This window comes from Alosa sapidissima, chromosome 5 (genome assembly GCF_018492685.1).
Source record: "Alosa sapidissima isolate fAloSap1 chromosome 5, fAloSap1.pri, whole genome shotgun sequence".
NCBI lineage: Eukaryota > Metazoa > Chordata > Actinopteri > Clupeiformes > Clupeidae > Alosa > Alosa sapidissima.
In genome coordinates, this window is record NC_055961.1 from 38,470,927 (window position 1) to 38,496,245 (window position 25,319).

General features: G+C 42.6%; 1 protein-coding gene across 1 annotated transcript in view; it reads left to right on the forward strand.

The window, feature by feature from the left end:
• si:ch211-163l21.10 (basal body-orientation factor 1) overlaps positions 1-25,319 on the forward strand; it is a 144,587-nt gene that overhangs the window by 113,500 nt on the left and 5,768 nt on the right. The window contains exons 10-11 of the mRNA XM_042091328.1: positions 11,711-11,815; positions 20,663-20,722. Coding sequence (XP_041947262.1) covers positions 11,711-11,815; positions 20,663-20,722 — 165 coding nt within the window. The remainder of the gene's footprint in view (positions 1-11,710; positions 11,816-20,662; positions 20,723-25,319) is intronic.

The window sequence follows — 25,319 nt, forward strand, 5'->3', positions numbered from 1 at the left end:
TGTAGCGAACCGGCACAAACGTAGCCTCCCGTAATACTCCCATTTTATTCAAAGGTAGAACGCTACTGACAACTCCAGGCTTTCACGCATGCTTGTTTGTTTACACCGAATACAAGCTGAAGTGCAAAACGAAAGTAGGCCTAACGTTTGCCTACTGCCCCCATCAATGCAGATATTTCAAATAAAAACTAAAAGTATAAAACATATATCCTTGATTAGCCTATGTTGGGTTTTGTGGAAGAGAAAATGGATTGTTTTAGTAGTAGTATTAGGCAGTATGCTGTCAGATAGGTCACCATGGGCATATTTGGATAAGCTATAGATGGATTCACAAATAAATAAATTAGCCTACATTTGGCAGGATACTTAATAAACAGGCTAAATGCAAATATGGCAATGTATTATATTATTTTACATTAACAAAATGTAGGAAAATAGAACAGACTGAAAATAAAGTAGGCATTGATCTTTAAAATCCTGTTTTCTGTAGCCTAAATGTTGTCAGTCATTCTTAATATTCGCAATTGGTGCACTGGCATGTTTAACTGTTTAATTTAAATTTTTTTAACTTGGGCGCACAAGTGCTCCTGAAAAAAAATGTTAGTGTAGAGCCCTGCTGACCTTACAAGCCACTCCCAGAATGCCCCCCACCAGGCTGCTCTTTCGGCGATGAACCGCCAAATGATGCCCTTCTCTGAGAAGAACTCCAGTAGTCGTGGATCTTTAATGCCTTTCCAGAACTCCTTCAAATCTTGATCAGCTCTCTTGAACGTCCTGGCGTTATCTGAATAGATCACCTTGCATAATCCTCTTCTTGAGATGAATCTTTTCAACGCTAGCAGGAAGTTCTCTGTAGACATATCTGAGACTAAAACAAAGGACATTGAAATAATTTGGGGTTGTGTGGGTCATTTAATGTGTGAAAATATAAAGCGCTATACTGTGCGCGATTCTGGTTTATTGTTTGGTGCGTGTTTTCCTTTACTGCTGGTAAACTGAAGATACCGTTGTCAATGCTATAGTTTTGATTAAGTGTCGGATGCACTCTGATTTGTACGTTGTTTCATGCATCACATACCGAACTGACAGTGTTTATTGTTAATCTGCACAATCTTTCAAAAGAACCCCTTGTGCGTTTTAGTTAACACAGCCAAAGGTAAAAGGTTAATTGTTACAACCTTCTTCACTACCTGTCGTGCCCTCAAAATCCAATATTTCTCTCTTGTCTGCACTAAAGTGTCTCGTACACCTGCAAGCATTATCTTCTCATGTTCATACTGCACCAACATTTCTGTGTGTCTGTGGTTGTTGAGCAAAATCCATGGGTGCTTTTTTCTGTAAGAGAGATCAGAATGCTGGAGCCTTCCTGCCACGCTCATCTTCATCCAGAAATGGTTTTAGTTCTCTGATTCTGAAGTCAGTGTTGGGGCATTTCCCTGCTTTCAGCAGATCAATTTCGGAGATGAAACTCTGGTTCTTAATCACCTTTATCCAGTGTTTCCCTGCTTCATTTAGCTCTTTTGCTGTCAGTTCACCACTCATTTTTGTGCTTGAGCGGGTCTTGCTTAACAAGCTGTACAACAATCTGGTATTTGGATCTGAGTTCAGACTTTACCTTATCTTCCTGAACATCTTCCTGAGTGCTCTCTGACCAATCAGGTGACATCAGAACACAAGGTCCACTCCACTACAATGCACTCTGCTTCAGGTCCTGCACAGTTAGGCCTCTGGTGGGAAGGTCAGCTGGATTCATTTTCCCTTTGCAGTGAGACCATGACTGTGGGTCAGTTAGAGACTGGATTTCTGTTCTCAGTTTGCTACGAACTGTTTCCACTTATGAGCAGAACCACAAATCCAATGCAACACTATCATTGAGTCTGTCCATAGTCTTAGTTGTGTCTTGTCTAGCTGCAGTGCTCCTACCCTCCTTCCCTTGTTTCTCCTTGAAGATAAGCAACTGCACTATAAGCCCTTTCACTCAAGTCACAGAATACATGTAGCCTTAACTCTTGACCGTCCTGCTGTGGCATGTGTATTTTGTACCATTGTGGAATGGAGACCTGATGCAGTTGAGGGAGCTCTGAACACCACTGTTGCCATTTCTTTGTCAGATCAGGTGGCAGTTCCTCGTCCCACTTGAGCCCTCTCTCCCACATCTCTTAGAACAAGCACTTAATCCTGATGGTGAAGGGAGTCAGCAATCATCATAGAGGGTCAAAAATGCGAGCAGAAGACTGCAGATTTGTTTTGTGTTTTCTCTTTCTTTCAGAATATCAAGCAGCCCCCTGAGGTCGAACACAAAATCATCAGTGGCCGGTCTCCACACCAAGCCCAGCACCTTCAGCACAGACCCGTGTGGTTCTGGCTGCACAGTGCAATCCATCGAGCTCTTCTGACACTTTTTTTTTTAGCTCAGCTCCATTCCTGCAGCAGACATAATGTTCCTGGCTGTTGTTGTCACTGTGTGTGCCTCTGTCACCTCACTTGCACTTGAAATAAAATCATTGACATAGAAATCCTCAGCTCCTCACTCTACCACTTGTGGGTGTTCTAGCTCATACTGTCTCAAATGCTTCCTAATGGTGGCTGCGAGTAAGAATGGGCTTGACGAAGCTCCAAACACCAGTCTCGTCATTCTGAGCATCACATCCTTCTCCTCTGTTGGTGGTCCTATGAACCACAGAAATCTTACAGCGTTCCGATCTCTTTCTGAGAGTGAAATCTGCAGAAATGCTTTCTTAATATCTGCCGTATATGCAATTTCATGCAGTCTAAATTTGATCAAAATACTCATCAGATCGGATTCATATTGGGACCTGTTAAGAGACAGTCATTTAGTGAGGGACTTCTATCTTCGTGGGATGAAGCATCTAACACAACCCGCAGTTTCGTTGTCGCCTTATCCTCTATACAATACAGTGTGATGAGGTAAGTAATATGTCTGACTGCCTTGTGGTGATGCATGCTCCCTTGGCACATCCTCAGCCATTCCGTGTTTTAAGTAGTCCTCCACCACTTCATTGTATCTGCTGTAGAGTGTAACATCCTTGCTTAGTTTCCTTTTCAAACTCTCAAGTCTCTTTTTTGCGATGCAGTAATTGTCTTGAAGTGGAGGATGATGTTGTCGCCATGGCAACTCCACTTGGTGTTGCCCATCCGCTGCAACGCTTCTACATCCTCTGGACTCTCGGACTTCTCACTTGTGATGCCCAGTGACTCAAGCTCCCAGAATGCATGCAGCTGTTTATCAATCTGTGCATCCTCGCTAAGCTGAATATGCATGCAGGTTATCTCTGGCCTGCTGGACACTGCTACGGGGCTTTGCACTGCCCATCCGAAGGTGCTCTCCAGTGCCACTAGGCTCTTTGTCAGTTTTTCTACTCAGCCTGATACTATCTGCCAGTAATAATCAGAGCCAATCAGCACGTTCAAGTTTATCATCTCCAGCACAATCTGCTAGTTGAAGACCTCTGCTTTTCATTTCTTTTTGTATATGTTCACCAGGCACTTTCATCAAGGCTGTGCACACTTTGGGGGTGAACACACTGCCTCTATTTCAATTCTCTGCTGTTTATCCCATACATTCTCCAAGCTGAGCTTCACTATGTTGAGACTCACCGTTGTTGGAGCAGAGGAGCCAAATGTGTGTAAGGGTCCCTTGTCTAGTAACAGGTAGCTGCAGTGCCTTCACCACATTCTCATGCACAAAACTCCCCTGACTGCCTCCATCTAGCAAGCAGCGGACCATCTTCCTGCTTGTGGGCCCTACGACCCATGCCTTGGCGGTTTGTAGCAGCACAGTGTTCTCAATGTCAGGTTTGCCTTTCTCTGCTTGGGGAATTACGGAGAAAATAACAGTGTCCATGTTGGCTGACGCAGCAGGTGGGGATGCCTCATTTTTCTCACAAATGGCTGCATGATGCCTGCCTCCACATATGGCACGACATGCCCTTTGACCTACAAAACTTGGCGATGTGTTTGGACCCCAGACACACAAAGCACCTGCCAAGCTTCTTCAGTTTCTTTGCGTGCTGACACCGCGTGGTCTGGACATTTTTCAGATTTGTGTTCAGCGCCATCACAGAACAGGCAGTTTTGCATTTTCTGGTCAGCAATGTTTGCAGCTGCAGATGTCAAGCTTGGTTTCTTTAATTTCACTGGCTGATTTGAAATTAAAGAAATTATTTCAAATTTGAAATTATATGATTTGCTGTATGTTTTGTTAGCATACTGGTTTTCTCTCTGGTTGTATGATTTCATCATTTGTAAAGTTCTCTCTCTGCTCTGAACCTCTTTCTGCAGGAACTTCAACACATTAGGCACATTCCACTCATCATCATCTCCTCTGTGATGGCTGTATTCAAGAGCCATGTCGTCTGGCATCATCTGGAGTAATATTGGGCATAACATACCGCCATAGGTGTCTGATATCACTCCCAATGACTGTAGGCTTCTGATTTGAATTTCACATCATTATCATTTAACTGCCTCAATGCACTGACATCAGATGCTTTCTTTACAGGAGTGAGATTCAAAAGCTTTGACATGTGAGCATTTACAATGAGATCTTTCCTTCCAATTCAATTTCAATTTATTGTGCTTATAGAGCGCCAAAACATTACACATGTATCATGGTGCTTTACAGAATGTAGGCAATCAGAGAAAAAGGAAAGAAAGGAAGAAAAGAAAAGAAAGAGAGAGGCCCATGGGTAACAGGGGCGAGGAAAAACTCCCTAGAATTGGAGATACATATAGGAAGAAACCTCGAGCAGATCCACGACTCAAGGGCCTGACCCATCTGCCTAGGGTCAATACAGGACAGTAAGGTCTGTATACATGACAAATGCATATGATAGTCAGGTGTAGAGAATAAGACATGGTGTTAAAAAACACTTGAGCAGAAAGTTACAAGAGGTGGGGTGATTACGTATCTGGTTTGATAATTCGTTAAATGATGTTTTCTAAACAAAGTTCAGGTGGAGCCTTCGGGATGATTGACAGCAATTAACTCACCCACTGCCGCCGCAGGGTAGGCCTATTTAAGCCGACCTCCTTTTCCATACGTCACACGCTCCGACGTTCACGAAATCATTCAGTCTGTGTATTGTTCGCATTGACAAGACAGCTCTCATGGAACTGGAAATCCACGCCTCTTCCAGCGATCTGGAGGACAACTTCGTCCCGCCAACACCCGACACCCAGGGCCCTCCGCCGGGCAAAAATAATCTTATTCGTTCCCCTCGCCGCCAGCGTAGGGAATCCAGGACACAGGGTTGCAGAAGGTGCTCCTCTCCTGCCCCCGTGTGGGGCAGCATTTCCCGCTCAGCAGCCTCAACTCGCGGCAGAACCAGGACCCAGCGCCAGCAAGGCGTTGACCCTACCCACTGGACAGTGGCTCGCATCCGCGACCCTGTCCCAGGTTGCTCCCCTTCCGGTCGCGTCAGCGACCGCTCCCTCCCTCCCCCCTTTTCTCCCTTCCCATCTCTTCCCCGGCTCCGTGCTAGACCAGCCCGCCGCAGCGGGTCATCAGCATTCAGCGAGTGCTTTGGATCACGACGTCCCATTCCGGCTTCCAAGCTATTCATTAGCCACAGCAAAGGCCCTGCCACCACCTCCCCACGCTGCAGCATTCGAACCACCACCCGTCACAGCGTCCACCAGGAACCTCATTTTGTCAGGTGCAGACGTAGACCTTTCTACCATTCTTCCCTCCCTTCCTATTCCCTCTCATAACCGGGATTTAGTTTGCGGCGAACTGGTTTGTCTTTAAAACATTCTGGCCCAGCATCAAAAATGCTGTCATTCCCCGAGTTCCCCGTAGCTTTTACCAACTACACAGAAGTCGTCTGTTTCGTGTTCCCCAGTCGACGCAAAGAGCTAAATGACTACCTGGCCATCATCGCCGGCCTAGCCGTATCCTACGGGGGAGCCCATTTTTATACGTAGGCTACCACCGGCTGTTTTCAGCAAAATGCGCTGCCAGAGTCGGCCTCTGGAACCAAAACCCCTAACTGGGGCGCGCTCGATATGGAGCTCCATAACCGCGTTTTCCTAGGACTTAAGCCATCTTGTCCCCTCTGCAATAGCCCCAGTCACGGCGCGGTCGAGTGTCCACTAGTCAACTCAGCAGCCAGCTACCAGCTTATTATAAGAGCCGCGCACGTCCCCTGTTGCCACAATGAAATTGCTGACTCTCTCTCTCGTCTTAAATTCCAGAGATTCAGAAGCTCGGCTCCAGAGGCGGACCCGTACCCTACTCCACTCCCCAGCTATCTTCAGCCCATCACGGCCGACCTAGCCCTTCAAGCCCTCGCACCCAGGACCATGCAGTCCTACTGGACTGCTTGGTCGTGCTTCAAACAGTTCCACGCAAAGCACTCACTACCATTTCCCAGTTTCGATGCAGTCACCATATCATCATTTATCACCTACGCCCACACTTCACTCGGGATCAAAGTCTCTTCCATTAGAGTCTACCTAGCTGGCATTCATTTCTTCTACAAACGCCCCCACGGCTCCGAATGCCCCTTCTCCGACACCAGGATAGGCTTGTTAATTAAAGGTATCCGTAGGCAACATCCAGTCCCCCAAGACTCCCGCCTTCCCATTACCTCAAGCATTCTCGCCACCTGCCTCGCTACCCTTCGCAAAGGGTTCATGTCACCGCATTCCGATTCCACCATCTCCGTTATGTTTCTACTGGCTTTTTTTGGGCTGCTGAGATGTAGCGAGTTTACATGCCCTTCATCTCTCTTCATTCCCGATGTCCACCCGTGCATCGCAGATCTAGAGCAGCTAGACCAAGACACCATTCGATTTACCATCAAACAGAGTAAAACCGATCAGTCCCGAAAAGGACACTCCATATCCATTTAACTCCGCCTCAGATCTTCAGCCTTTCCAACACCTATCTCACTACATCTCATATCGGTCAGCTCAAGCTTCGTCTACTAGCCCGCTCTTCGTGTCAGACGAAGGGCTACCCATCACTCGCCACAGATTCCAGACTCTCTTAAAAACCATTCTAGTCAAATCTGGTTTTCCCGCGGATCGCTACTCCGCACACTCCTTCAGGATAGGAGCTGCCACAACAGCTGCGCTCAACGGCTTATCGGAGCAACAAATTAAAATACTGGGCCGTTGGTCCTCGGATGCCTACCAGTCTTACATCCGCTCCAATCTAGTGGATTTACGACTCGCTCAGCAAGCACTTATGTAGTTGGTAGCGGCCTTTCTCTGTGATCTTTTGGGGTGCAAGCAGTCATCGCTCTATCGCTATATCCGCTCCAGGCACTCCAGGACCACGGACAGCTACCTTGCCAAACACGCACTTCTCCCATACATTCTAGTCTAGCTGAAGCAATCATATAGAAGGGCGAACTAGTGAATCCTGATTTAGTGAGAGAAAGTTCAAATAGTCCAGCATTGGATTTGTCCAGGGGAAGGGAGTTGTCATGGGGCATGTGGTGGGTCGGCAGACAGGCCAGGAATCCAGGCAGAATTGTCATAGGCAGGTCATGGGTCGCTAGGCTGTACGGGCCAGGAATCCAGATAGGGGGACAGTAATAGGGCAGTCGAGGATGGGACTTCAGGTGAGATGGGTGAGAGGAGGGCCAAACACATGGATGGTTGATGACTGGTGATGATATACCTCACAAAAAAGAAAGATGTAGAGTGGGTTAGTATTACTGAAAATCAAAATGGTTAATGTCAATAAGTAATTAGTGGTGTCTGCTAGTCGAATTGAGGAAGGAAGATTATTCCAGAGGAGGGGTGCGCGATAGCTGAAAGCTCTGCCTCCTACTGTATTTTTTGAGATTCTTGGAATTACAAGAAGGCCAGTATTCTGTGATCGTAGCGGTCTAGGTGGGTTATATGGGACTAGGAGAGCTTTAATATATTCTGGTGTCTGGCCATTAATGGCTTTGTATGTTAGAAGTAATATTTTGAAGTCAATGCGACTTTTAACAGGCAGCCAGTGTAGAGATGCCAGGATAGGGGAAATATGTTCATATTTTTTAGTTCTAGTGAGTGTGCGAGCAGCTGCATTTTGTATAAGCTGTAGGCTCTTTAGACAGGTGTTATTGCAGCCAGCGTATAGAGCATTGCAATAATCAATCCTTGAGGTGACAAAAGCATGGATTAATTTCTCAGCGTCTGGTAAGGATAAAGACTTCCTTATCTTTGAAATGTTCCTTAAGTGATAAAATGAAGTTTTGGTAATCTGTTTTATGTGATTACTTAGTGATAGGTCTTGGTCAATTGTAACTCCTAGATTTTTAACACTTGTGGATGAGGATAGTCGAAGATCAGTAAATGTAGCCTGTGATGAGGATAGGATATCCCTCGTCTTTTTAGGACCTAAAACCATGACTTCTGTTTTATCGTGTTCAAAAACAGGAAATTATTTATCATCCATGTCTTTATGTCTCTTATACATGTGTCAAGTTTGGTTAACGGAGTTAATTCATCAGGTTTTATGGAGAGGTATAGTTATGTATCATCTGCTAAACAACAGGGGCCTCAGTACTGAGCCTTGAGGCACTCCACATTTTACCATAATCTGGGTAGATGGTTTATTATGGACCTGTACAAATTGTTGACGGTTAGGAAGGTATGATCTAAACCAGTGTTTTTCGACCTTTTTTGTGCCACGGCACACTTTTGACACTTAAAATGTCCCACGGCACACTAACACACTAATCCTGTGTGAAGAAAAAATAAACATACCATAGCCTAAAATTTCAAATAATACACAGATATGGCCTTATAATGGCTTCTATGCAAGACCTGCTCAATATAACAAGCGCCCTCTGTTTCATTTGTAGGTGACTATATCTAATTTAATTGTTGTTTTGAACTGGATATGTGATGATTCTGTGAATACTGGATATGGGGCCCCCGTTGTACAATGCCTGCATAGTGCATACCACAAATAGTGCAATCATACAATCAATGAGAGTATGTGGTTATAAATTCTTTGATGCAACAGTTGCTTTTCTGGACCAGTGAGTGACATTTGGGTAATTTTCTGCGGCACACCTGATGATCTCTCACGGCACACTAGTGTGCCCCGGCACAGTGGTTGAAAAACACTGATCTAAACCAAGCGAGTGCTGAGACTTTGATGCCTATCAAATTTTCAAGCCTAAGTAGTATGTCATTGTCTATGGTGTCAAAGGCAGCGCTGAGGTCCAGGAAGACCAGTATCGATACAAGGCTAGGTTTTTTGAGGGAGGGCTTAATAACAGATGTCTTAAACGACTGCGGTACATGCCCTGATAGCATTGAATTATTTATAATCTAGAGCAAAACATTATCCAGGAAGGGGAGAGCAGTCTTAAGAAGGTGAGTAGGAATAAGGTTTAGTAGACTAGTTGTAGATTTTGATGACGAAATTGTGGAGGTGAGATCTAATATGTTGTGTATATGTAAATTAATTAAATGTTGTTTGAGGTCTCATCTGTGATTTTGTTATCTTTCAGCAATGGAGTATGTGTATTTGGTGAAACTGATTGGTTATTGATCTTATCTCTAATTGTTTGACATACAATCATAATACTGACATACAATCATACTGTTAAAATTAAGAAAATAACTGTTTTGTGAACTTTATTCAACATAGCCAGTGATTTAGGCGAAATGTATGGTGTTAATTATAGTGAAATATACAAATTCACAAAAATAGGGTTAAAACAGGTAAAAAAAATGGAGACATATTTTTTCTCCATGTTCAATGACCTCTAAAGACAGTCCAACCACTCTCCAAAAATTTACATTTCAATCCCACAGAAACCACATAGGCCCCCTGACTATTATGTGTCATTTGTATGATGTAAATTAAGGGAGCAAAAGCGGTATCGCCTCCAAATATTGGCAGCCCGTATGGGTCATCGGCTAAGGCTGATGAAAAAGAAAAATCGGTATCAGCACTAAAAAATCCATATTGGTCGATTAGAAACTCTACAACAGGATGGGGTTAGCCTGGATGCCAGTCAGTGATCACAAAACATAAGTGGATTTTGTGTAAACTTTTTCAAACTGGTGAAATCTTCAATGGTAATTTATGCAGGCTCACATAGCCTAAATTAGATGGATATAATTTAATAGTATTTATCCTGGCAGTATATGAAGCAGGATATAAGTGTCACAACAGCATTTACTGTGGGAAACGTTAATCAAGGGTGCAAACTGATGACGGGATCAACATCGAAGTTTGACTTAATTAAGTTACAATAACATTAATGTTGGCAGAACGATTGAACATGGTTTGCTACGTGCATCTATATTACATTAAACTTAGCGACAGTTACAACTAGTTAAGCTAGGAGGTGGTTAAAGGTACATTATGCAGGTTAAGGTATTTTGGCAACTGTAGAGCTCCGTCTACAGTCGTGATATATTTATATTTTACTCTGCTGTTGTAAATAGCAAACTTCTTGTGACTTATCCCCCCTGTACACAATGAAAATGATTTTGTTGAGGAGGTGAAGGATTAACAGGTAAAAACTCTCTCCAAAGAGCTATATCTATCCACTGACAAGGTAATGTTTCACGATTCGCGAGAGTTATTTGTTGGGCTGCCGTTCTTGAAGTTGCATGGCTGGTTTTCTTAGTAGTGACTCACTACATTATGCTGTATAGCTATGCTAGGTGAACTATTCACCTATTACAAGTTTTTCTACTGTCAAATTGGCTTTGTAAAGGTTATATTAAGGTAAAAACCTTACGTTGAGAACACAGGTGCAGCAGCTAATCGGCTATTACGATGTCGGTAGTTTAAAGTCACATTCTACCACTCATTTTTAATGGGACATTTCCGCTCGTTTTTGGCAAATATCTTAAAAAGTTGAAATTTCTGAAAAATGAAAAATAAATAGCGGAAGTTTCATTTACAAGACCTACACAATGGTGGTTGAACATAGCCTGGGTGTTCCCATGCTGCCTTGCGCGCAATTTGATTCACGCTGCTAAGGCAGCCTGGAGACCATGGAGCAAATTTTCGCCTGAGATAGGGGACCAATCACAGGGGCAAAGCAAGACAATGATGAGCTATGCACAGACGCATTTGATAGACATCCGTGGCACCCAATAAACGGATCTGGGCATTTTTTTCAAATACGAGAAAATTAACGTTTGGTTCCCAGACCACGTCTCATTGAGAAGTGGTGGCGCTAGCCAGACTAGGTTGAACAAACAAATTGGTCGGAAGAAGAGTAAGAAGCAGATGGATAACAGTACAGTGCAGGAGGTATCCGTACCAGCTGCAAGACCATATCTGGTGGTGTGTGTACAGTTATATAAAGAATCAGGTCGGTAGCTGTAATGATGTGAAAATGAACATTCATATCAATAAGAGAATCAACAGTACTTGACCTTTTCCCCCTAACAGTCCATTTCTACAAGGTTTGTTAATTACTGAATGCAAAATTTAGTATCTAAGTTAGAATCACAGAGTAAATAAATTCCATTCTGTATAATTTTGTCAACTCATAATCAAACTCATTAAACATAATTGTTGTATCTGACTGATAACTCTGATAATTGACCATGCAATGGTTATTCCTTTAGGTTTCATATTATAATTTTATTGTGTAGAATTAAATATGTTTTAATTTCATATAACATGTATAAAAGACAAGTGCTCAATCATTGTGTAAATTCCCTTTAATTGAATATTACATGGGAGCCTGTCTTTTGTTTTTTGAAGGACAAACATGCAAAGCACCAAAGTGGACATTGCTGAGCTCACCTGGGAACAGAAAGAAAAGGTCCTCCGGCTTTTGTTTGCCAAAATGAACAGTCTCAAATACAGGTAACCAGTAAATTTAAAGGGACACTTCACCCATTTGCATTAAGCTTTGTATCGTTAGAACATGTTTTTGAATGGTTGTGCATCATTCCCTCATTATCCCCTCAGACGGGAGAAAAACGGCTCTCAGTGTTGCAGTTCCTGCTTACAATGATGTAAAAATAGTCATTTTGCAGCAGGAAGCAGGAAGTCCCATATCTTTGTCGATAGTCAAACAGTGATAGCAGAGCCGTTTACGGAGAGCCTTCCCCACTCTCTATTAATCCCATACATACCGAATTTGGCTGCAGTTCACCAGAGTTCACCTAAATGGCGATCGTGGGCGAGTCCAAAATACATGGGGTCCTATGGAGCTACATGGCTAAATTTGTTGTTTTCACCTATTTAACGACTGAAACCCTCAGATTTTATTTTATTTTTCGCAAAATGGATATGGATTATCAATCAAAAGTGAAATAATTCGGGAGTCATGTCCTTTCGTTTTCTTACAGGTTGGGTCGTTGTTGCCCATAACACGCTAGCATTGTGGTAATGAATGACGTCATTGACACATTTGAAAGGCTTTTTAGAACAATTAAGTGACTTTAAAAATATATAATACTCAACTAAGTGTATTTTCTTTCTTGCCTGCCCTTTCGAATACAATATTCAAATTACTTTATATCCTGAGAAAAGTGGATTTTGAGGGGTACAGCTCCATAGACCTCCATTCATGTGGAACCACAGAAGAAACTGCAACCAGTTCAGAAACCGGAAGTTTTCCGAGAGTTCTCCCCTTATGAGACATTCTCTGGTGATAGGTGAGACCATTCGCTCCCATGGATTTGACTAAGAAGAGTGGTGTATATAGAGAAAAGCAGGGGCCCTAATACTGATCCCTGGTGATCCTAAATTTTTCTTATGGACAGTAGGCTTTGGCCAGCCGCCGAGTGTGGCATGAGTTTTCGCAAAAAAAAAAAAAGTCAAAGTATTTCATTTTAGCTTTTATTTGCGCTAATCGGTTCAATCGCTCATCAAGTCGATCATATATTCCTGTATGGGCAGTGCGTAAGCTACCCTAGTTGGCTACTTTGCACTGCAGGCGTCTGTCTGTGCCAAGGTCTCACACACCCACGGGAAGGGGACGGAGAAGGTGCCAGGGGAATCTGTCTCGAGCAGGGAATAGGTTATGCACAAATGGCTAGCACATTAGTTAAATGTCAGATATGCTAGTCTATGCTGTCAATTTGCGGGACATCTGACATGGAAATATGTAAAATGTGTGATTTACGTGCAAACAAGTAGCCTAATGATTTGCTGGTAGCGTTTGCAAAGTAGCAATTTTTGAAAATGTCCGGTAACACTTTATTTTAATGTGTCGCTGTTACAGTGTACCTACCTAATTAGGTACAGTGGTACAACCTGTGTAACAACATGTACTATCAGGTACTATCATTGTACTTGCATTATGTATTTGTGGGTACCTACATATAGTTGTTACATTGTAATACTGAGTGCTTTTACAAAACTTTGCCAATTTGCCTAAATTGAGCTGACCTGAGACCTGCTGGATGGGGTAAATCTGGTCATGATAGATTTGATATACAAAGCATTCTTAGCTCCAGTCAAGGCCTCATTGTCTTCAGTACATGTAACAGTTGTGCTGCTACAACCTTGTTACTCTTTGATACAGTGGAATAAATCTATTAAGTGTACCAGTTAATTACTTACATGTACATATGACATGTATGTTATGTCTTCGATGTCTTGGAACAGGTCTACTAATTCACTACATAGTACATATATCAACTGTGTTGGTACACACTTATTGCTCTTTGATACAGTGGCATAAACCCATTAAAATGAAGTGTACCAGTTAAGTACTTACAATTACATATTACATAGTCCGAGCAGCACCGCTGCAGGACCCCTATTGTTTCTGTGTCGCTCATTTCTGTGCCGCTCAAATTTGCCAAAATTCTGTAAATGTCATACTGCAGCCTCAACCGTAAGTCCTAGAAACTTGAAATTTTCAGGTATGGTAACCAGTACCCTCGTCGGTTATTGGTTAAAACACTTTATTTTGCCTTTGAGGGGGTTGCCAACCCTTGTTGGTAGCAATTGTTTTTGTGTACAGATAGAGATAGATAGATAGATAGATAGATAGATACTTTATTGATCCCCAAGGGGAAATTCAAGGTCTCAGTAGCATACAGACATCACACACACATTCACTAACAGCAGAAAAAAGTAATTAAAAGTATATAATATAAAAAAACACAACTAAGCAATAAGGACAGTAGAAGATACAGAATATACTAAATATACTAAAATACAAATTATACTAAATAACACTTAATCTAAATCAATCTAAAAACAGTATCCACATAGTGGGTGATTAATCAAGAGGCGCTTGCAATGACAGGCAGGGACTGAGCCTGTGATTCTCTGTGCATAGTAAGGTAAGGTAAGGTGCTCTGTGTGAGTGAGTGTCATGGTGATGGTGCAAATGAGTAAGTCCAACAGTGCAACAGTGCAAGAATAAAGTCTACAGACCAGCATAAAATAAACATCAGAGAGTAGGCAAGGTAATATAAAAAAAATATAGAAAAAAACTATATCTATAACTATATTAAGAAAAGGTATAAGTGTGGCCACAATCCGGCTGTGGCATGGAGGGAGTGGTTATGCATATGTGCTAATATAGTACGCAAACAGATAGGCAGTAAGACCGTGGTAAAAAGTAGCTAGTGGACAGACAGTACCCAAACATGGAGGGGGTGGAGAGGCAGACAGACTATGCGGAGAAGTCTATCTCTCATCTTCCCTTAAGTGAAGCATTGAACAGTTCAATGGCCCTGGGGACAAATTACTTCTGTCTGTTGTGCAAGGCAGTGAGCGAAGTCTCCAGCTGATCAGGCTCTTCTGCTTTACAATAGTGCTGTGGAGTGGATGACACTCATTGTCCAAGGTGTTGATCAGTTTGTTCAGGGTCCTTTTGTCAGATATTGAGGTGATGCACTCCAGTTCAGCTCCCACTACAGAGCCAGCTTTCCTTACCAGCCTGTAAAGTCGCCCCGCATCCTTCTTCTTTGTGCTTCCTCCCCAGCATACCACTGCATAGAAGAGGACGCTGGCAACAACAGACTGGTAGAACATCCTGAGGAGCTTGCTGCACACATTGAAGGACCGCAGCCTCCTCAGGAAGTACAGCCTGCTCTGCCCTTTCTTGTAGAGTGCATCAGTGTTGGCTGACCAGTCCAGTTTATTGTCCAGGTGGAGACCCAGATACTTGTAGATGCTTACCACCTCCACATTGACCCCATCAATGGAGACTGGTAGCAGAGTGGGCTTAAACCTGCGGAAATCCACCACCATCTCCTTGGTCTTTGAAGTGTTGAGTTGAAGGTGATTGAGTTTGCACCATTGCACAAAGTCCTCCACCAGGCTCCTGTACTCCTCCTCCTGCTCGTCCCTGATACACCCCACAATTGCAGTATCGTCAGAAAACCTCTGCATGTGGCATGACTCGGTGTTGTAGTAGAAGTCAGATGTGTACAGGGTGAACAGGACTGGAGAGAGCACAGTTCCCTGTGGCGCTCCGGTGCTGCTGATCACAGTGTCAGAGAGACAGTTCTTCAGTCTGACGAACTGTGGTCACTCGGTCAGGTAATCTGTAATCCAGGATACCAGGTGAGCGTCCACACCCATCTGCAAGAGCTTGTCTCCCAATCTGAGGGGTTGGATGGTGTTAAAAGCGCTTGAGAAATCAAAGAACATGATTCTCACAGCACTTTTCCCCTTGTCTATGTGAGAATGTGTCCTGTGTAGGAGATAAGTGATGGCATCGTCCACGCCCACTTTCTCTTGGTATGCAAACGGTAACGGGTCTAGTGCATGGCATACCTGGGGTCTGAGTATACACAAGACCAGTCGCTTAGAGCGACAGGCCTGTAGTCATTAAGCTCACTTGGGTGTGGCTTCTTAGGGACGGGGGTGAGACATGATGTCTTCCACAGTGTTGGAACTCGTCCAAGACGGAGACTTAGGTTGATGATGTGATTCAATGGCTCCCCCAGTTCAGCAGCACAGACCTTGAGCAGCCTTTTCATCAGCTGTCCTGATCTGCTGTGATGATGAGGAGGGGGGGGGCAGTGGTGCGTCTGAGGTCTGAGGGTGTTGTCTGGTGGCTGGAGACTGATGGCTGTTGACTATAGACAGTGTAGCCGCACTGTTTGTGGTCACCATGTGGGGGAGGGGTGCGATAGCCTTTGATGGTGGGAGTGAGTGTTGCACTGAGAGTGAGGGGGGAGGTGTGGGTTGGGCAGGCAAGCAAGCAAGAGCAGTGTCTGAGTCAGAAGGGGGTGGTGGACAGACCACTGCCATTGGAGCTGGAGCAGGGCAGTCAAACCTGTTGTAGAAGTGGTTCAACTGATTCGCCCTGTCCAGATCTCCCTTCACAGAGCTGCTGCTCTTTTTAAGGCCAGTGATGGTCTTCATTCCATCCCATACCTCCTTCATTGGTCTTCATTCCATCCCATACCTCCTTCATTGTTCTCCTGCAACTTCTGTTCCACCTTCGTTCTGTAATCCTCCTTAGCCTCTTTCAGCTTGGTTTTGAGTTCCCCCTCAGCACTGCCATGTCCCCCTCTCTAAACACCATCTTTTTCCTATTGAGAAGGGTCTTGACATTGCTGGTTATCCAAGGCTTGTTATTTGGAAAGCAGCGTAGAGTTCTCGTGGGAACAACAATGTCCATACAGAAGTTCAGGTAGTCAGTTGTGCAATGTGTCCCTCCTCTAAATCCCGTCCATTCTGTAACACACTCCAGTGATGCGAGATAAAAATGAAGCACTTTAATTGGAATGATTTTAGCTTGTTTGTGATTAATCACATTGGTCAGGTAACGGGCCAAATATTAACGGGTCTGGGCGGGTGCGGATTTAATTTTGATATTGTCACGGGTAACGGGTTGGATCTGGTGCTGAACTTTGCAGGCTTGGGTGGGTCTAAAAAAATGGACCCGTGCAGGACTCTGCACTACGCTTCTCCAAGGAACGTCGGTTGTCACTTGATTACTTCTTGTTGTTAGTTAAACTTCTGCCCCATCATCCTCTAATTAATTTACATTGTATGTAAAGGTAGTATTTATTGTACAACCTCAATTCCAAAAAAGTTGTGACGCTGTGTAAAATGTGAATTAAAACAGAATGCTATGATTTACAAATCATGTTAGCCATTGAGAATAGTTCAAAGATAACATATCAGTTGTTGAAACTGAGAAATTGTATTTTTTTTGAAAATATGTTCATTTTGAATTTGATGCCAGCAACACCTCTCAAAATAGTTGGGACAGGGGCATGTTTGCCCCTGTGTTGCTCCACCTCTTAATTTAGCAACATCCTGTAAATGCTTGGGAACTGAGAAGACCAGCTGAGTTTTGAGAATTAAAGGTTACCCTTTCTTCTTAGAAGGGTAGAGTTTACACTAGCATTTGTGAATGGAACATCAAACTCTGCTCATAGACAATGGTTATTGGAGTTTTTTTTTATCCCCGTTCATGGTTACAGTTCACATAACTAGTTTGTGAAATGTTCCTCATTTTGTTGTCTTTATCATTACACAACTTTTCCAGCCTTTCCTTGCCCCTGTCCCAACTTTTTGAGACGTGTTGCTGGCATTAAATTCAAAATGTACTTATATTTCCCATGAATATAATTTGTCATTTTCAACATTTTATATGTTGTCTATGTCCTTTTTGTGGCTAAATATGTGTTCACAAGATTTGAAAATATTTACATTCTGTTTTTATTTGCATTTTACACGTCACAACTTTTTGGGAATTAGGGTTGTACGTTCTCTTGTGTCATTCACAAAATGAACATCGGGAGTGTTTACTGACATAATTGAATTCTGAAAGCAATAAAGATGTCACTTACTGTGAGGCTAACTAGGATAGTAACATCAGGGTCTGATATCAGATGACTCTAAGCTTATGTGCCTACCATCACTGGGAAGCCTATTGATTTTCTCGATTGAAGTTTCTTAATGTAGGCGATTATTCAACACATTCATCACCAACGTTCAGTCTAGGCCAGGGGTAGGCAACCTGCAGGCCGAGGGCCACATGCAGCCCTTTAGCTCCTCTCTAGTGGCTAATAATCCTGCCGACTACGCACTCTATTGGGTAGCCGTGGCCTACTGGTTAGCACTTCGGACCTGTAACCGGAGGGTTGCCGGTTCGAACCCCGACCAGTAGGCATGGCTGAAGTGCCCTTGAGCAAGGAACCTAACCCCTCACTGCTCCCCGAGCGCCGCTGTTGATGCAGGCAGCTCACTGCGCCGGGATTAGTGTGTGCTTCACCTCACTGTGTGTACACTGTGTGCTGTGTGTGTTTCACTAATTCACGGATTGGGATAAATGCAGAGACCAAATTTCCCTCACGGGATCAAAAGAGTATATATACTTACTTAATGGTAATATTATACTGTACAATACAGAATATATGCAGAGTATGGCGAGTATGCCATGTGCTTGAGGCTAATAAAGATAAGAGATGTTTAAACTAATTTCTTTCAATTGATTCCGATATTTTTGCGGCCCCAGACAGATTTATTTTTATTTCTGGTAAAAAAAAGCCCTTTTAAGAGAAAAGGTTGCCGACCCCTGGCCTAGGCTATGTTTCTATGAAAAAGCAGCTTAGAGCAACTTCAGCAGAGCTAGCATTAGCTAACATTACTTCTCATTTGATTTCAGTTGGCATTCAAGTAATGTTATAATGTTCATTCTCCCAAAAAGATGGCTCCAACTTTGGAGACCGCAGGCAGCTAAAATAGCTTTGTCTTTACTGGAAAAGAGTGTCACTTATTCTTATATTTCACATTATAGTTCTAGTTCTAGTTAGCATAACCAAAGGCCAGTTTAATGTAATCTTTAGGGTCTTATACCGGATGACTTTATATGTGCCTACCATCACTGGTAAGCCTATTGATTTTCTCGATTGAAGTTACTTAATGTAGGCGATTATTCAACACATTCATCACCAACATTCAATCTAGGCTATGTTTTTATGAAAAAGCAGCATAGAGCAACTTAAGCAGAGCTAGCATTAGCTAACATTATTTCTCATTTGATTTCAGTTGGCATTTAATTCAAGTCACGTTATAATGTTCATTCTCCCAAAAAGATGGCTCCATTTTGTTTATATTTCACATTCTAGTTCTAGCTCACGTTAACACTTTGAGTGCCAAAAACGCAATATTGCATTTTAGCTTTTTTTCTAAATTATTAAAATAGACACTGTAACACACCTTATGTGCGATTTTGGGAACTCTATGATGAATAGAACTGAAATAGATGACGATCGAAAACTCATGAAAACGCACAATCTGGACATTTTATCATCGGCTTTTTTTCATCGGCTTTTGATGGTTGCCGCTTTGGGTCGAATCAGTGACGCATGCACGCCAGCACTTCCAGATACGGCTCTGGTCAAAAAAAGATATTGCAGCAGGCTCGTTTTCGCCATACAACACTGGATGAGTCCACCTTTCTACTAAGACAAGATGACTGACCACGACAATGAGGGGATACCACACGGCAGATCAAAAACATTAGAAAGTGTGACTGACCACCGTGCTGAGGAGGGAGTTCCATCTCCACCATGGGCCGGGCCGTGCGGAGCGGGTGATAGGCCGAGTCGCGCTTGCAAGATGGCAATAGCGACACAGATGTTACCGATCAAGAGGAGGAGGAATTATCTGATGTGGTATTATTGTGCACTCTGGCCCAAAGCTTCCGAAAACAGTGTGGCGTTCAAAGTGTTGACATAACAAAAGACCAGTTTAATGTCAGAATCTATGAAGCCTTGATTAACCTGTACCTGCATGAATGAATTTCAAAAGGCAACTACAAATGTAATGCCAGAGGAATTACAATAGTGGATGGAAAGCTGCTGGCTTTATGTTGGTGGGGAGATTCCAGGAAAAAAAAACAAACATTGAAACCTTCGTACCAAAAGACCTTGTATGTCAAGGCGTTCTTGAGATATAACACTCAAGGTGTTTTTGACCTTGACATTTGACCTCCAACATCAATTCACTTCATCTTTGAGTTCATACAAACACTTGTACCAAATTTGAAGCATATGCGTCAAGCCGTTCTGGAGATATAATGTGCAAAGCATGAGATATGGCTGTGACTTATGGGAAACACTTAAACTGGATGTGTAGTTTTAGGGAGCGCCAGATTGTATGCATTAGAAGCTGAGACAGTTGGATTCACAGGTGACACCTGTGCCAGTGTTCTGATTAGCCCGGGAACTACTCTGGGAGTTTAACGAGCGCAGCTGGCTTTAGGCCATTATGACAACACAGCCATTCAAGTCAATGGGGGGAAAATGAGCTTTTTAACATTTTTAATCCCCTATTTCTCAAAAAGTATAAACTTTTCGGGATTCGAACACTCAACCTAAGAAACATCAGTACAAGGCATTAGCCCACTGAGCCACTGACAATCATACACATTGGACAGTCACATTCACATGGTGAAAATGTGTGTTGGTAAAAAAAAACTCCAAGCATACATTTGACAATAAAATGAAGGGCTTACCTGAAAGAGTACACCTAAAAACTTTAATGGTCCTTATGAGAGTCCTCTCCAAGTTAGTAATGGAGTTCAAAACGTTGGCATTAGTTGATGTTTGTCAGATGCCGACAGTGGCCATTGACCACAGGACTAAGAAAATAGTGAAATGGTACCTCTTGATATTTTTTGTTTTGGACTCATTTTCCATATGAAATCAGAGAATTGTGAATCCACTTTGTGATTTCCACTGACTGTGTACTGTAACTGCTCTTGCTCCTTAACAGAAAACCAGCCCAGACTTTGAAAGCTTTAAGTGAACAGGACCAAAGCAACAGTGCTCCAGGGTAAGATCTATCAAACCTGATTGATTATTTCATGTCAAATCACCCTAAATCTGGAAACATTCTTTGATTATCATTTATTTATTAATTCATTCATTCAACCTTTATTTATTTCTTGGGAATTCATTGAGGGTAGCCCTTATTTCGAAGCTGAACGTTTAGTTTCGCTTTAAAAAAAAAAACAATATGGCAGAAAAACGGCAAGGGCCAGTGACACCGTCTTTGCAAGCATAATACCGAATCAATGAATTAGCCCGTATTAAGGTGTTGCACCTACGTCATAATGTCACGTCACCGTTTGTTTACAACTGGAATGGTAGGCAGAATGGTAGGCAAGTCTACAACAGTCGGGTTGCATAGACTACACAGTTACAATAGTTACAAATAGCTTCAACATTTTAATATAAAATATTAACCGAGAGATGCCAGCCACTTGTGTAACAGTTGTTTTTTTACAATATTAAGAAAAAAGGCAACGAAAGATCGTTTTCCATCCGATCCTCATGGCTGTGGAGGATAGTGATGGTTAGCAGCTGTGAAGTGTTTTATTCTCAAGAAAGCCTATGATGTAGCCTACTGTTTACTGTTATGGCCAGTGATGAATTGCCAGAGAGCTATTAAGGAAAAAAGTGCAATATTTAAGCATGGCTAACTGAAACATAACTGATCTTAACAGAGCAACCTCAAACACCACTGTTGAACCTAATGCTTCATAATAAGAAATAAGCAATTTATGAACTATCCCATTCATACCCGTTTTATCAACTCCATATTATGACCAAAATAATAATGTTAGCATATTTAAACACTGTTGTGAGCTACCATAACAGCCTACTATATGCTGCAATGGCTAATCGTTTCATAAAATAAATGAGCTTTAACAATCTCACATTCTGACTTTTTCTGGTTGATTATATATTGATGTCTGACATCAGATATTGATGAAATGCAGAGATGTAGCCTACCGAGAGGCATCTGCAGACAACAACATTTAATAGGTTCAACACGTCCCTTGCCTACCAGGTGGAGGTAAACAAAGTGTTACAGAACCTCACATGAAAAACCTTAATATAACAGGTGTGTACACACCGGCACTTCCTTTTTTTGCCTCCTAGAATGAGCGGAGCGAAGACACGTAAGTAGTTTTCAAGTTAGGAAACAGAATCGACCCTCTCTTGCTAAAGAGTAAGTCACAGAGTAGGCATGCAACACGGCTATTTTGGGCAAGTTACGCAGTTAGACGGACAAGCTTTTGCCTGCTATGACACCCCCTTGGTTAGAGCGCTGTGCTTACATTGTCGCCACAGCTTACATTAGGCCCCAGCAACTTCGGCGTATCCTTTGTATAGTGACTATTGATCAGTGTTGTTTAGTTACACATATAAAACTTCTGTGTTTTCTGTATTCATTAGTTATTCTGGCACATAGCCAAAGCAGTTGGGTACTAATTGTGCTCAAGTAGTTGTTAAGGTGTGTTAAGCCTCTGAGGGCCTCTTTGTCCGTGCTCAAGCCAACTTAATATTAATTTAGCTTTAGGGAGCCTCTTTGTCTTGGAGAACAAAAGCAACTCTAGCCTACACAGACCTCTTTTAAGAGGTGGATTTTATTGTGTATTATCTGATTCGTTCACCAGTTCGTTCAGTCACATGTTCTGCACAATATTGTCTGGCAGCGAGTTCAAAACATAATAATATAAACATAATAACATGTCAAAAACACGAGATTAATGAAATAAAGGCTTCAACCCCCTTTAACTAGAACGACATGAGAGGAAAGAACCGTTGCAAGCAAGCCGCAAGCTAGTGAAGGCAGCAAGCTACGAACGAAGAGAAATGCTGATTCGCGAACGCGATAAAAAATAAACGTTAGTAGCTTGCAGTAGTAGTGGTGGGGACACCGCTAATGTGGAGCTAGCAAGCTATGAACGAAGAGAAACGCTGACTCGCGAACGAAAGGATTCGCGAACGAGATGAACAAGAGGAAGCAGAAAGAGAAACATGTTGCATGTGAGAGACATGAATGGATCTGCCTTAACCCTTAGAACCCTAAGCTGTTTTTAGGGCATTTTCACTACCTTTATTCATAAGGATTTATTCTGGTCATTGTAAGTGCCACACACACATATTACATATTGGTTTTTTTTCAGCAGAGTCTAGGCTATCCAGATCTGCCATCATTTAATGTATTAGTACTAGCATTGATTTTATATATATAATTATAATATAAAAAGCGTATTATAAAAATTCTTATATTTCAACATGTATCTCACCACAGCAAGCTTATAGCTCTACATGCATTTCATGTGTGTGTAGGGCAGACTGTCCTGAATCGGGCAATATAATTGCCATGTTGGACGGATACTCTGGGGCTGAGCAATTTACAGAAATATGTGGTGTGTGATTTACGGAAATAAATGTCATTTTTTATTTAGTGATGAAAAATGACCTTTCTGCGCTCCATATCTGTGACACGAACTGATCTGACCTGACTTGACCCAAGGTTGCGTGTTAGCCTGTGTGCCTATGGTGTATGCACTCATAATGATTCTCAACTTTTTACTGCATTGCCATGAACAAAGCCATGCAGGAATTTGCTAGGATCTACCGTATTATGAACATGCTTTGCCATAGAGAAACACATGATAGCGTTGGATTATAAACATGCTTTGCCACAAGAACAGACAAAAACGTGGGGTAAGTCCAGCTATATGAAGTTATTATTTTGCTGTCACTTCGTCTGTTTGTATAACCCATACATATCTATCCGAGGCATATCTATCCGATCACGGGTCCGCGAGTAATTCAAACGAGAGTAATGGGTGTGCAGCGTTGGTTTGTGTACATGACGTTATTATTTTGCTGTCACTTCGTCTGTTTGTATAACCCAGAAGGATGTGCATGGTACCAATGAATAGCCCTGTGTCTCCTCTTTCATCTGATATGCTTGCCATATCGATGTGATCACGGGTTCGCGAGTAATTCAAACGATAGTAATGGGTGCGCAGGTAAACACAGAGAAGTATAGACTGTAAATTTGATGCAATTTGATTTAATTTCATGATTTCTTTTCATTTTCATACTTGATCGTACAGACAAGTGAGTAGTCTCTTTGGAAAGCCCCAGTTCTGGAGCAATGTAACAGAGAAGGAAGGGTGTGTTTTTTGACGCACTTTGCGTCATTCGGGTTCTAAGGGTTAACCAGATGACATGAGATGTTCTGGTTGACTTTAATAGAGTAAAAGCATAAAGATTTAAAGACTTAAAGACTTTAGACTTAAAAAAATGACCTACAATGCCTATATTACTACTGCAGACTAGTGCGCAAAACAATGGCGTCTTCAGAGTAGCGCGGCTAATGTTATTGCCATTCTGTGCCTGAGAACGAACCGAACGAGACAGATTGATGAGCTATTCAAAAAGGTGGCAATAAGATTTTATTAAACTTACATAACACAGAAAATACATAGACATCATGCATTTACTATTGCAATGGTATTTACTGTAAATTTTAACCAACTCGCTAAGTAGATTTTTTTTGCTATGCTTTTATGCCCCTCATTGGCTAATTCAATGAGAACGTCTTAGGATCAATACAGACAACAGCATACGATAGGTTTGGCTCTTGTCGGTCAGTGTGATTCACGGATTCACCACTGAACACAGTGACCAAAGGAAGGAAGGAACGAACGAACAAGAAGTGGAAAGGCAAATCAGTACAGTTCATTCACTTTAAAGACCTGTTTGAACGAACTGATTCGCTTGGACCGACCCACCATTACCTCTTCTGTCATTATGTTGGAGGATAAGGATACCCTCTCTTCTTTTGTACCCTTAGTGGTCAGGAGCCACTGGCTGAAAGTGAGGGGACCGAGGAAGATTGGGCGCGAAGGACAGTTGTCAAAAAGCACTCCCGTAAGCGCAAGTTTGTGTGTAGGGCAGGTTGAGCATTTGCAACATCAGATGCAGATGATGCAGGATGCATTACATGGGCTCCTGCAAGGCCAGAAACTGGCATGAAGGCCAGAAGGCCTGGGTGAGCCAGCAGCTAGAGCAGTGGCAGTACAAGGATTTTTTTCATTGCTGTAGCCAACAATTATACATAGGCGGAGCAAGATAGTTTGTCGTAGTTCTAGCCTGGGTGCCAGCCGAACTTAGCCCTGACCACAACATTTGAGGTTGGGAAGTTCGGTCTGGCATTGCTCCGTTCTGGAGCAACTATGCCCGAACCAGAGTGGTTCGGACCAGAAAAACTCCCGAACGGTTTTGTTCAGAGCTGAAAATGCAACTGTGTTTAACAGAGGGCAGATGTAACGCTGTTGCTCATAGGTCGACATTAGATTTCACCATTGCGTCTGTTGTAGAAGATATTGACAGTGCAATAGCTTTTAAAAAATGACCAGAAAACAATGTTAAGGCAATTGTGGAAAAGAAGGATTGTTTGCGTGTTAGGATATCGGTTGAAACACACCACATAATCACATCCCAATGGAGCAGTATAAGACTCATATTCTGACTAGAATTTTGAATATGACAACGTCAGGCTATCGCAGTTCATGTCTACGGGCGCAAAATGGGGATCCGAGTCCTGTATGCATAAAGAG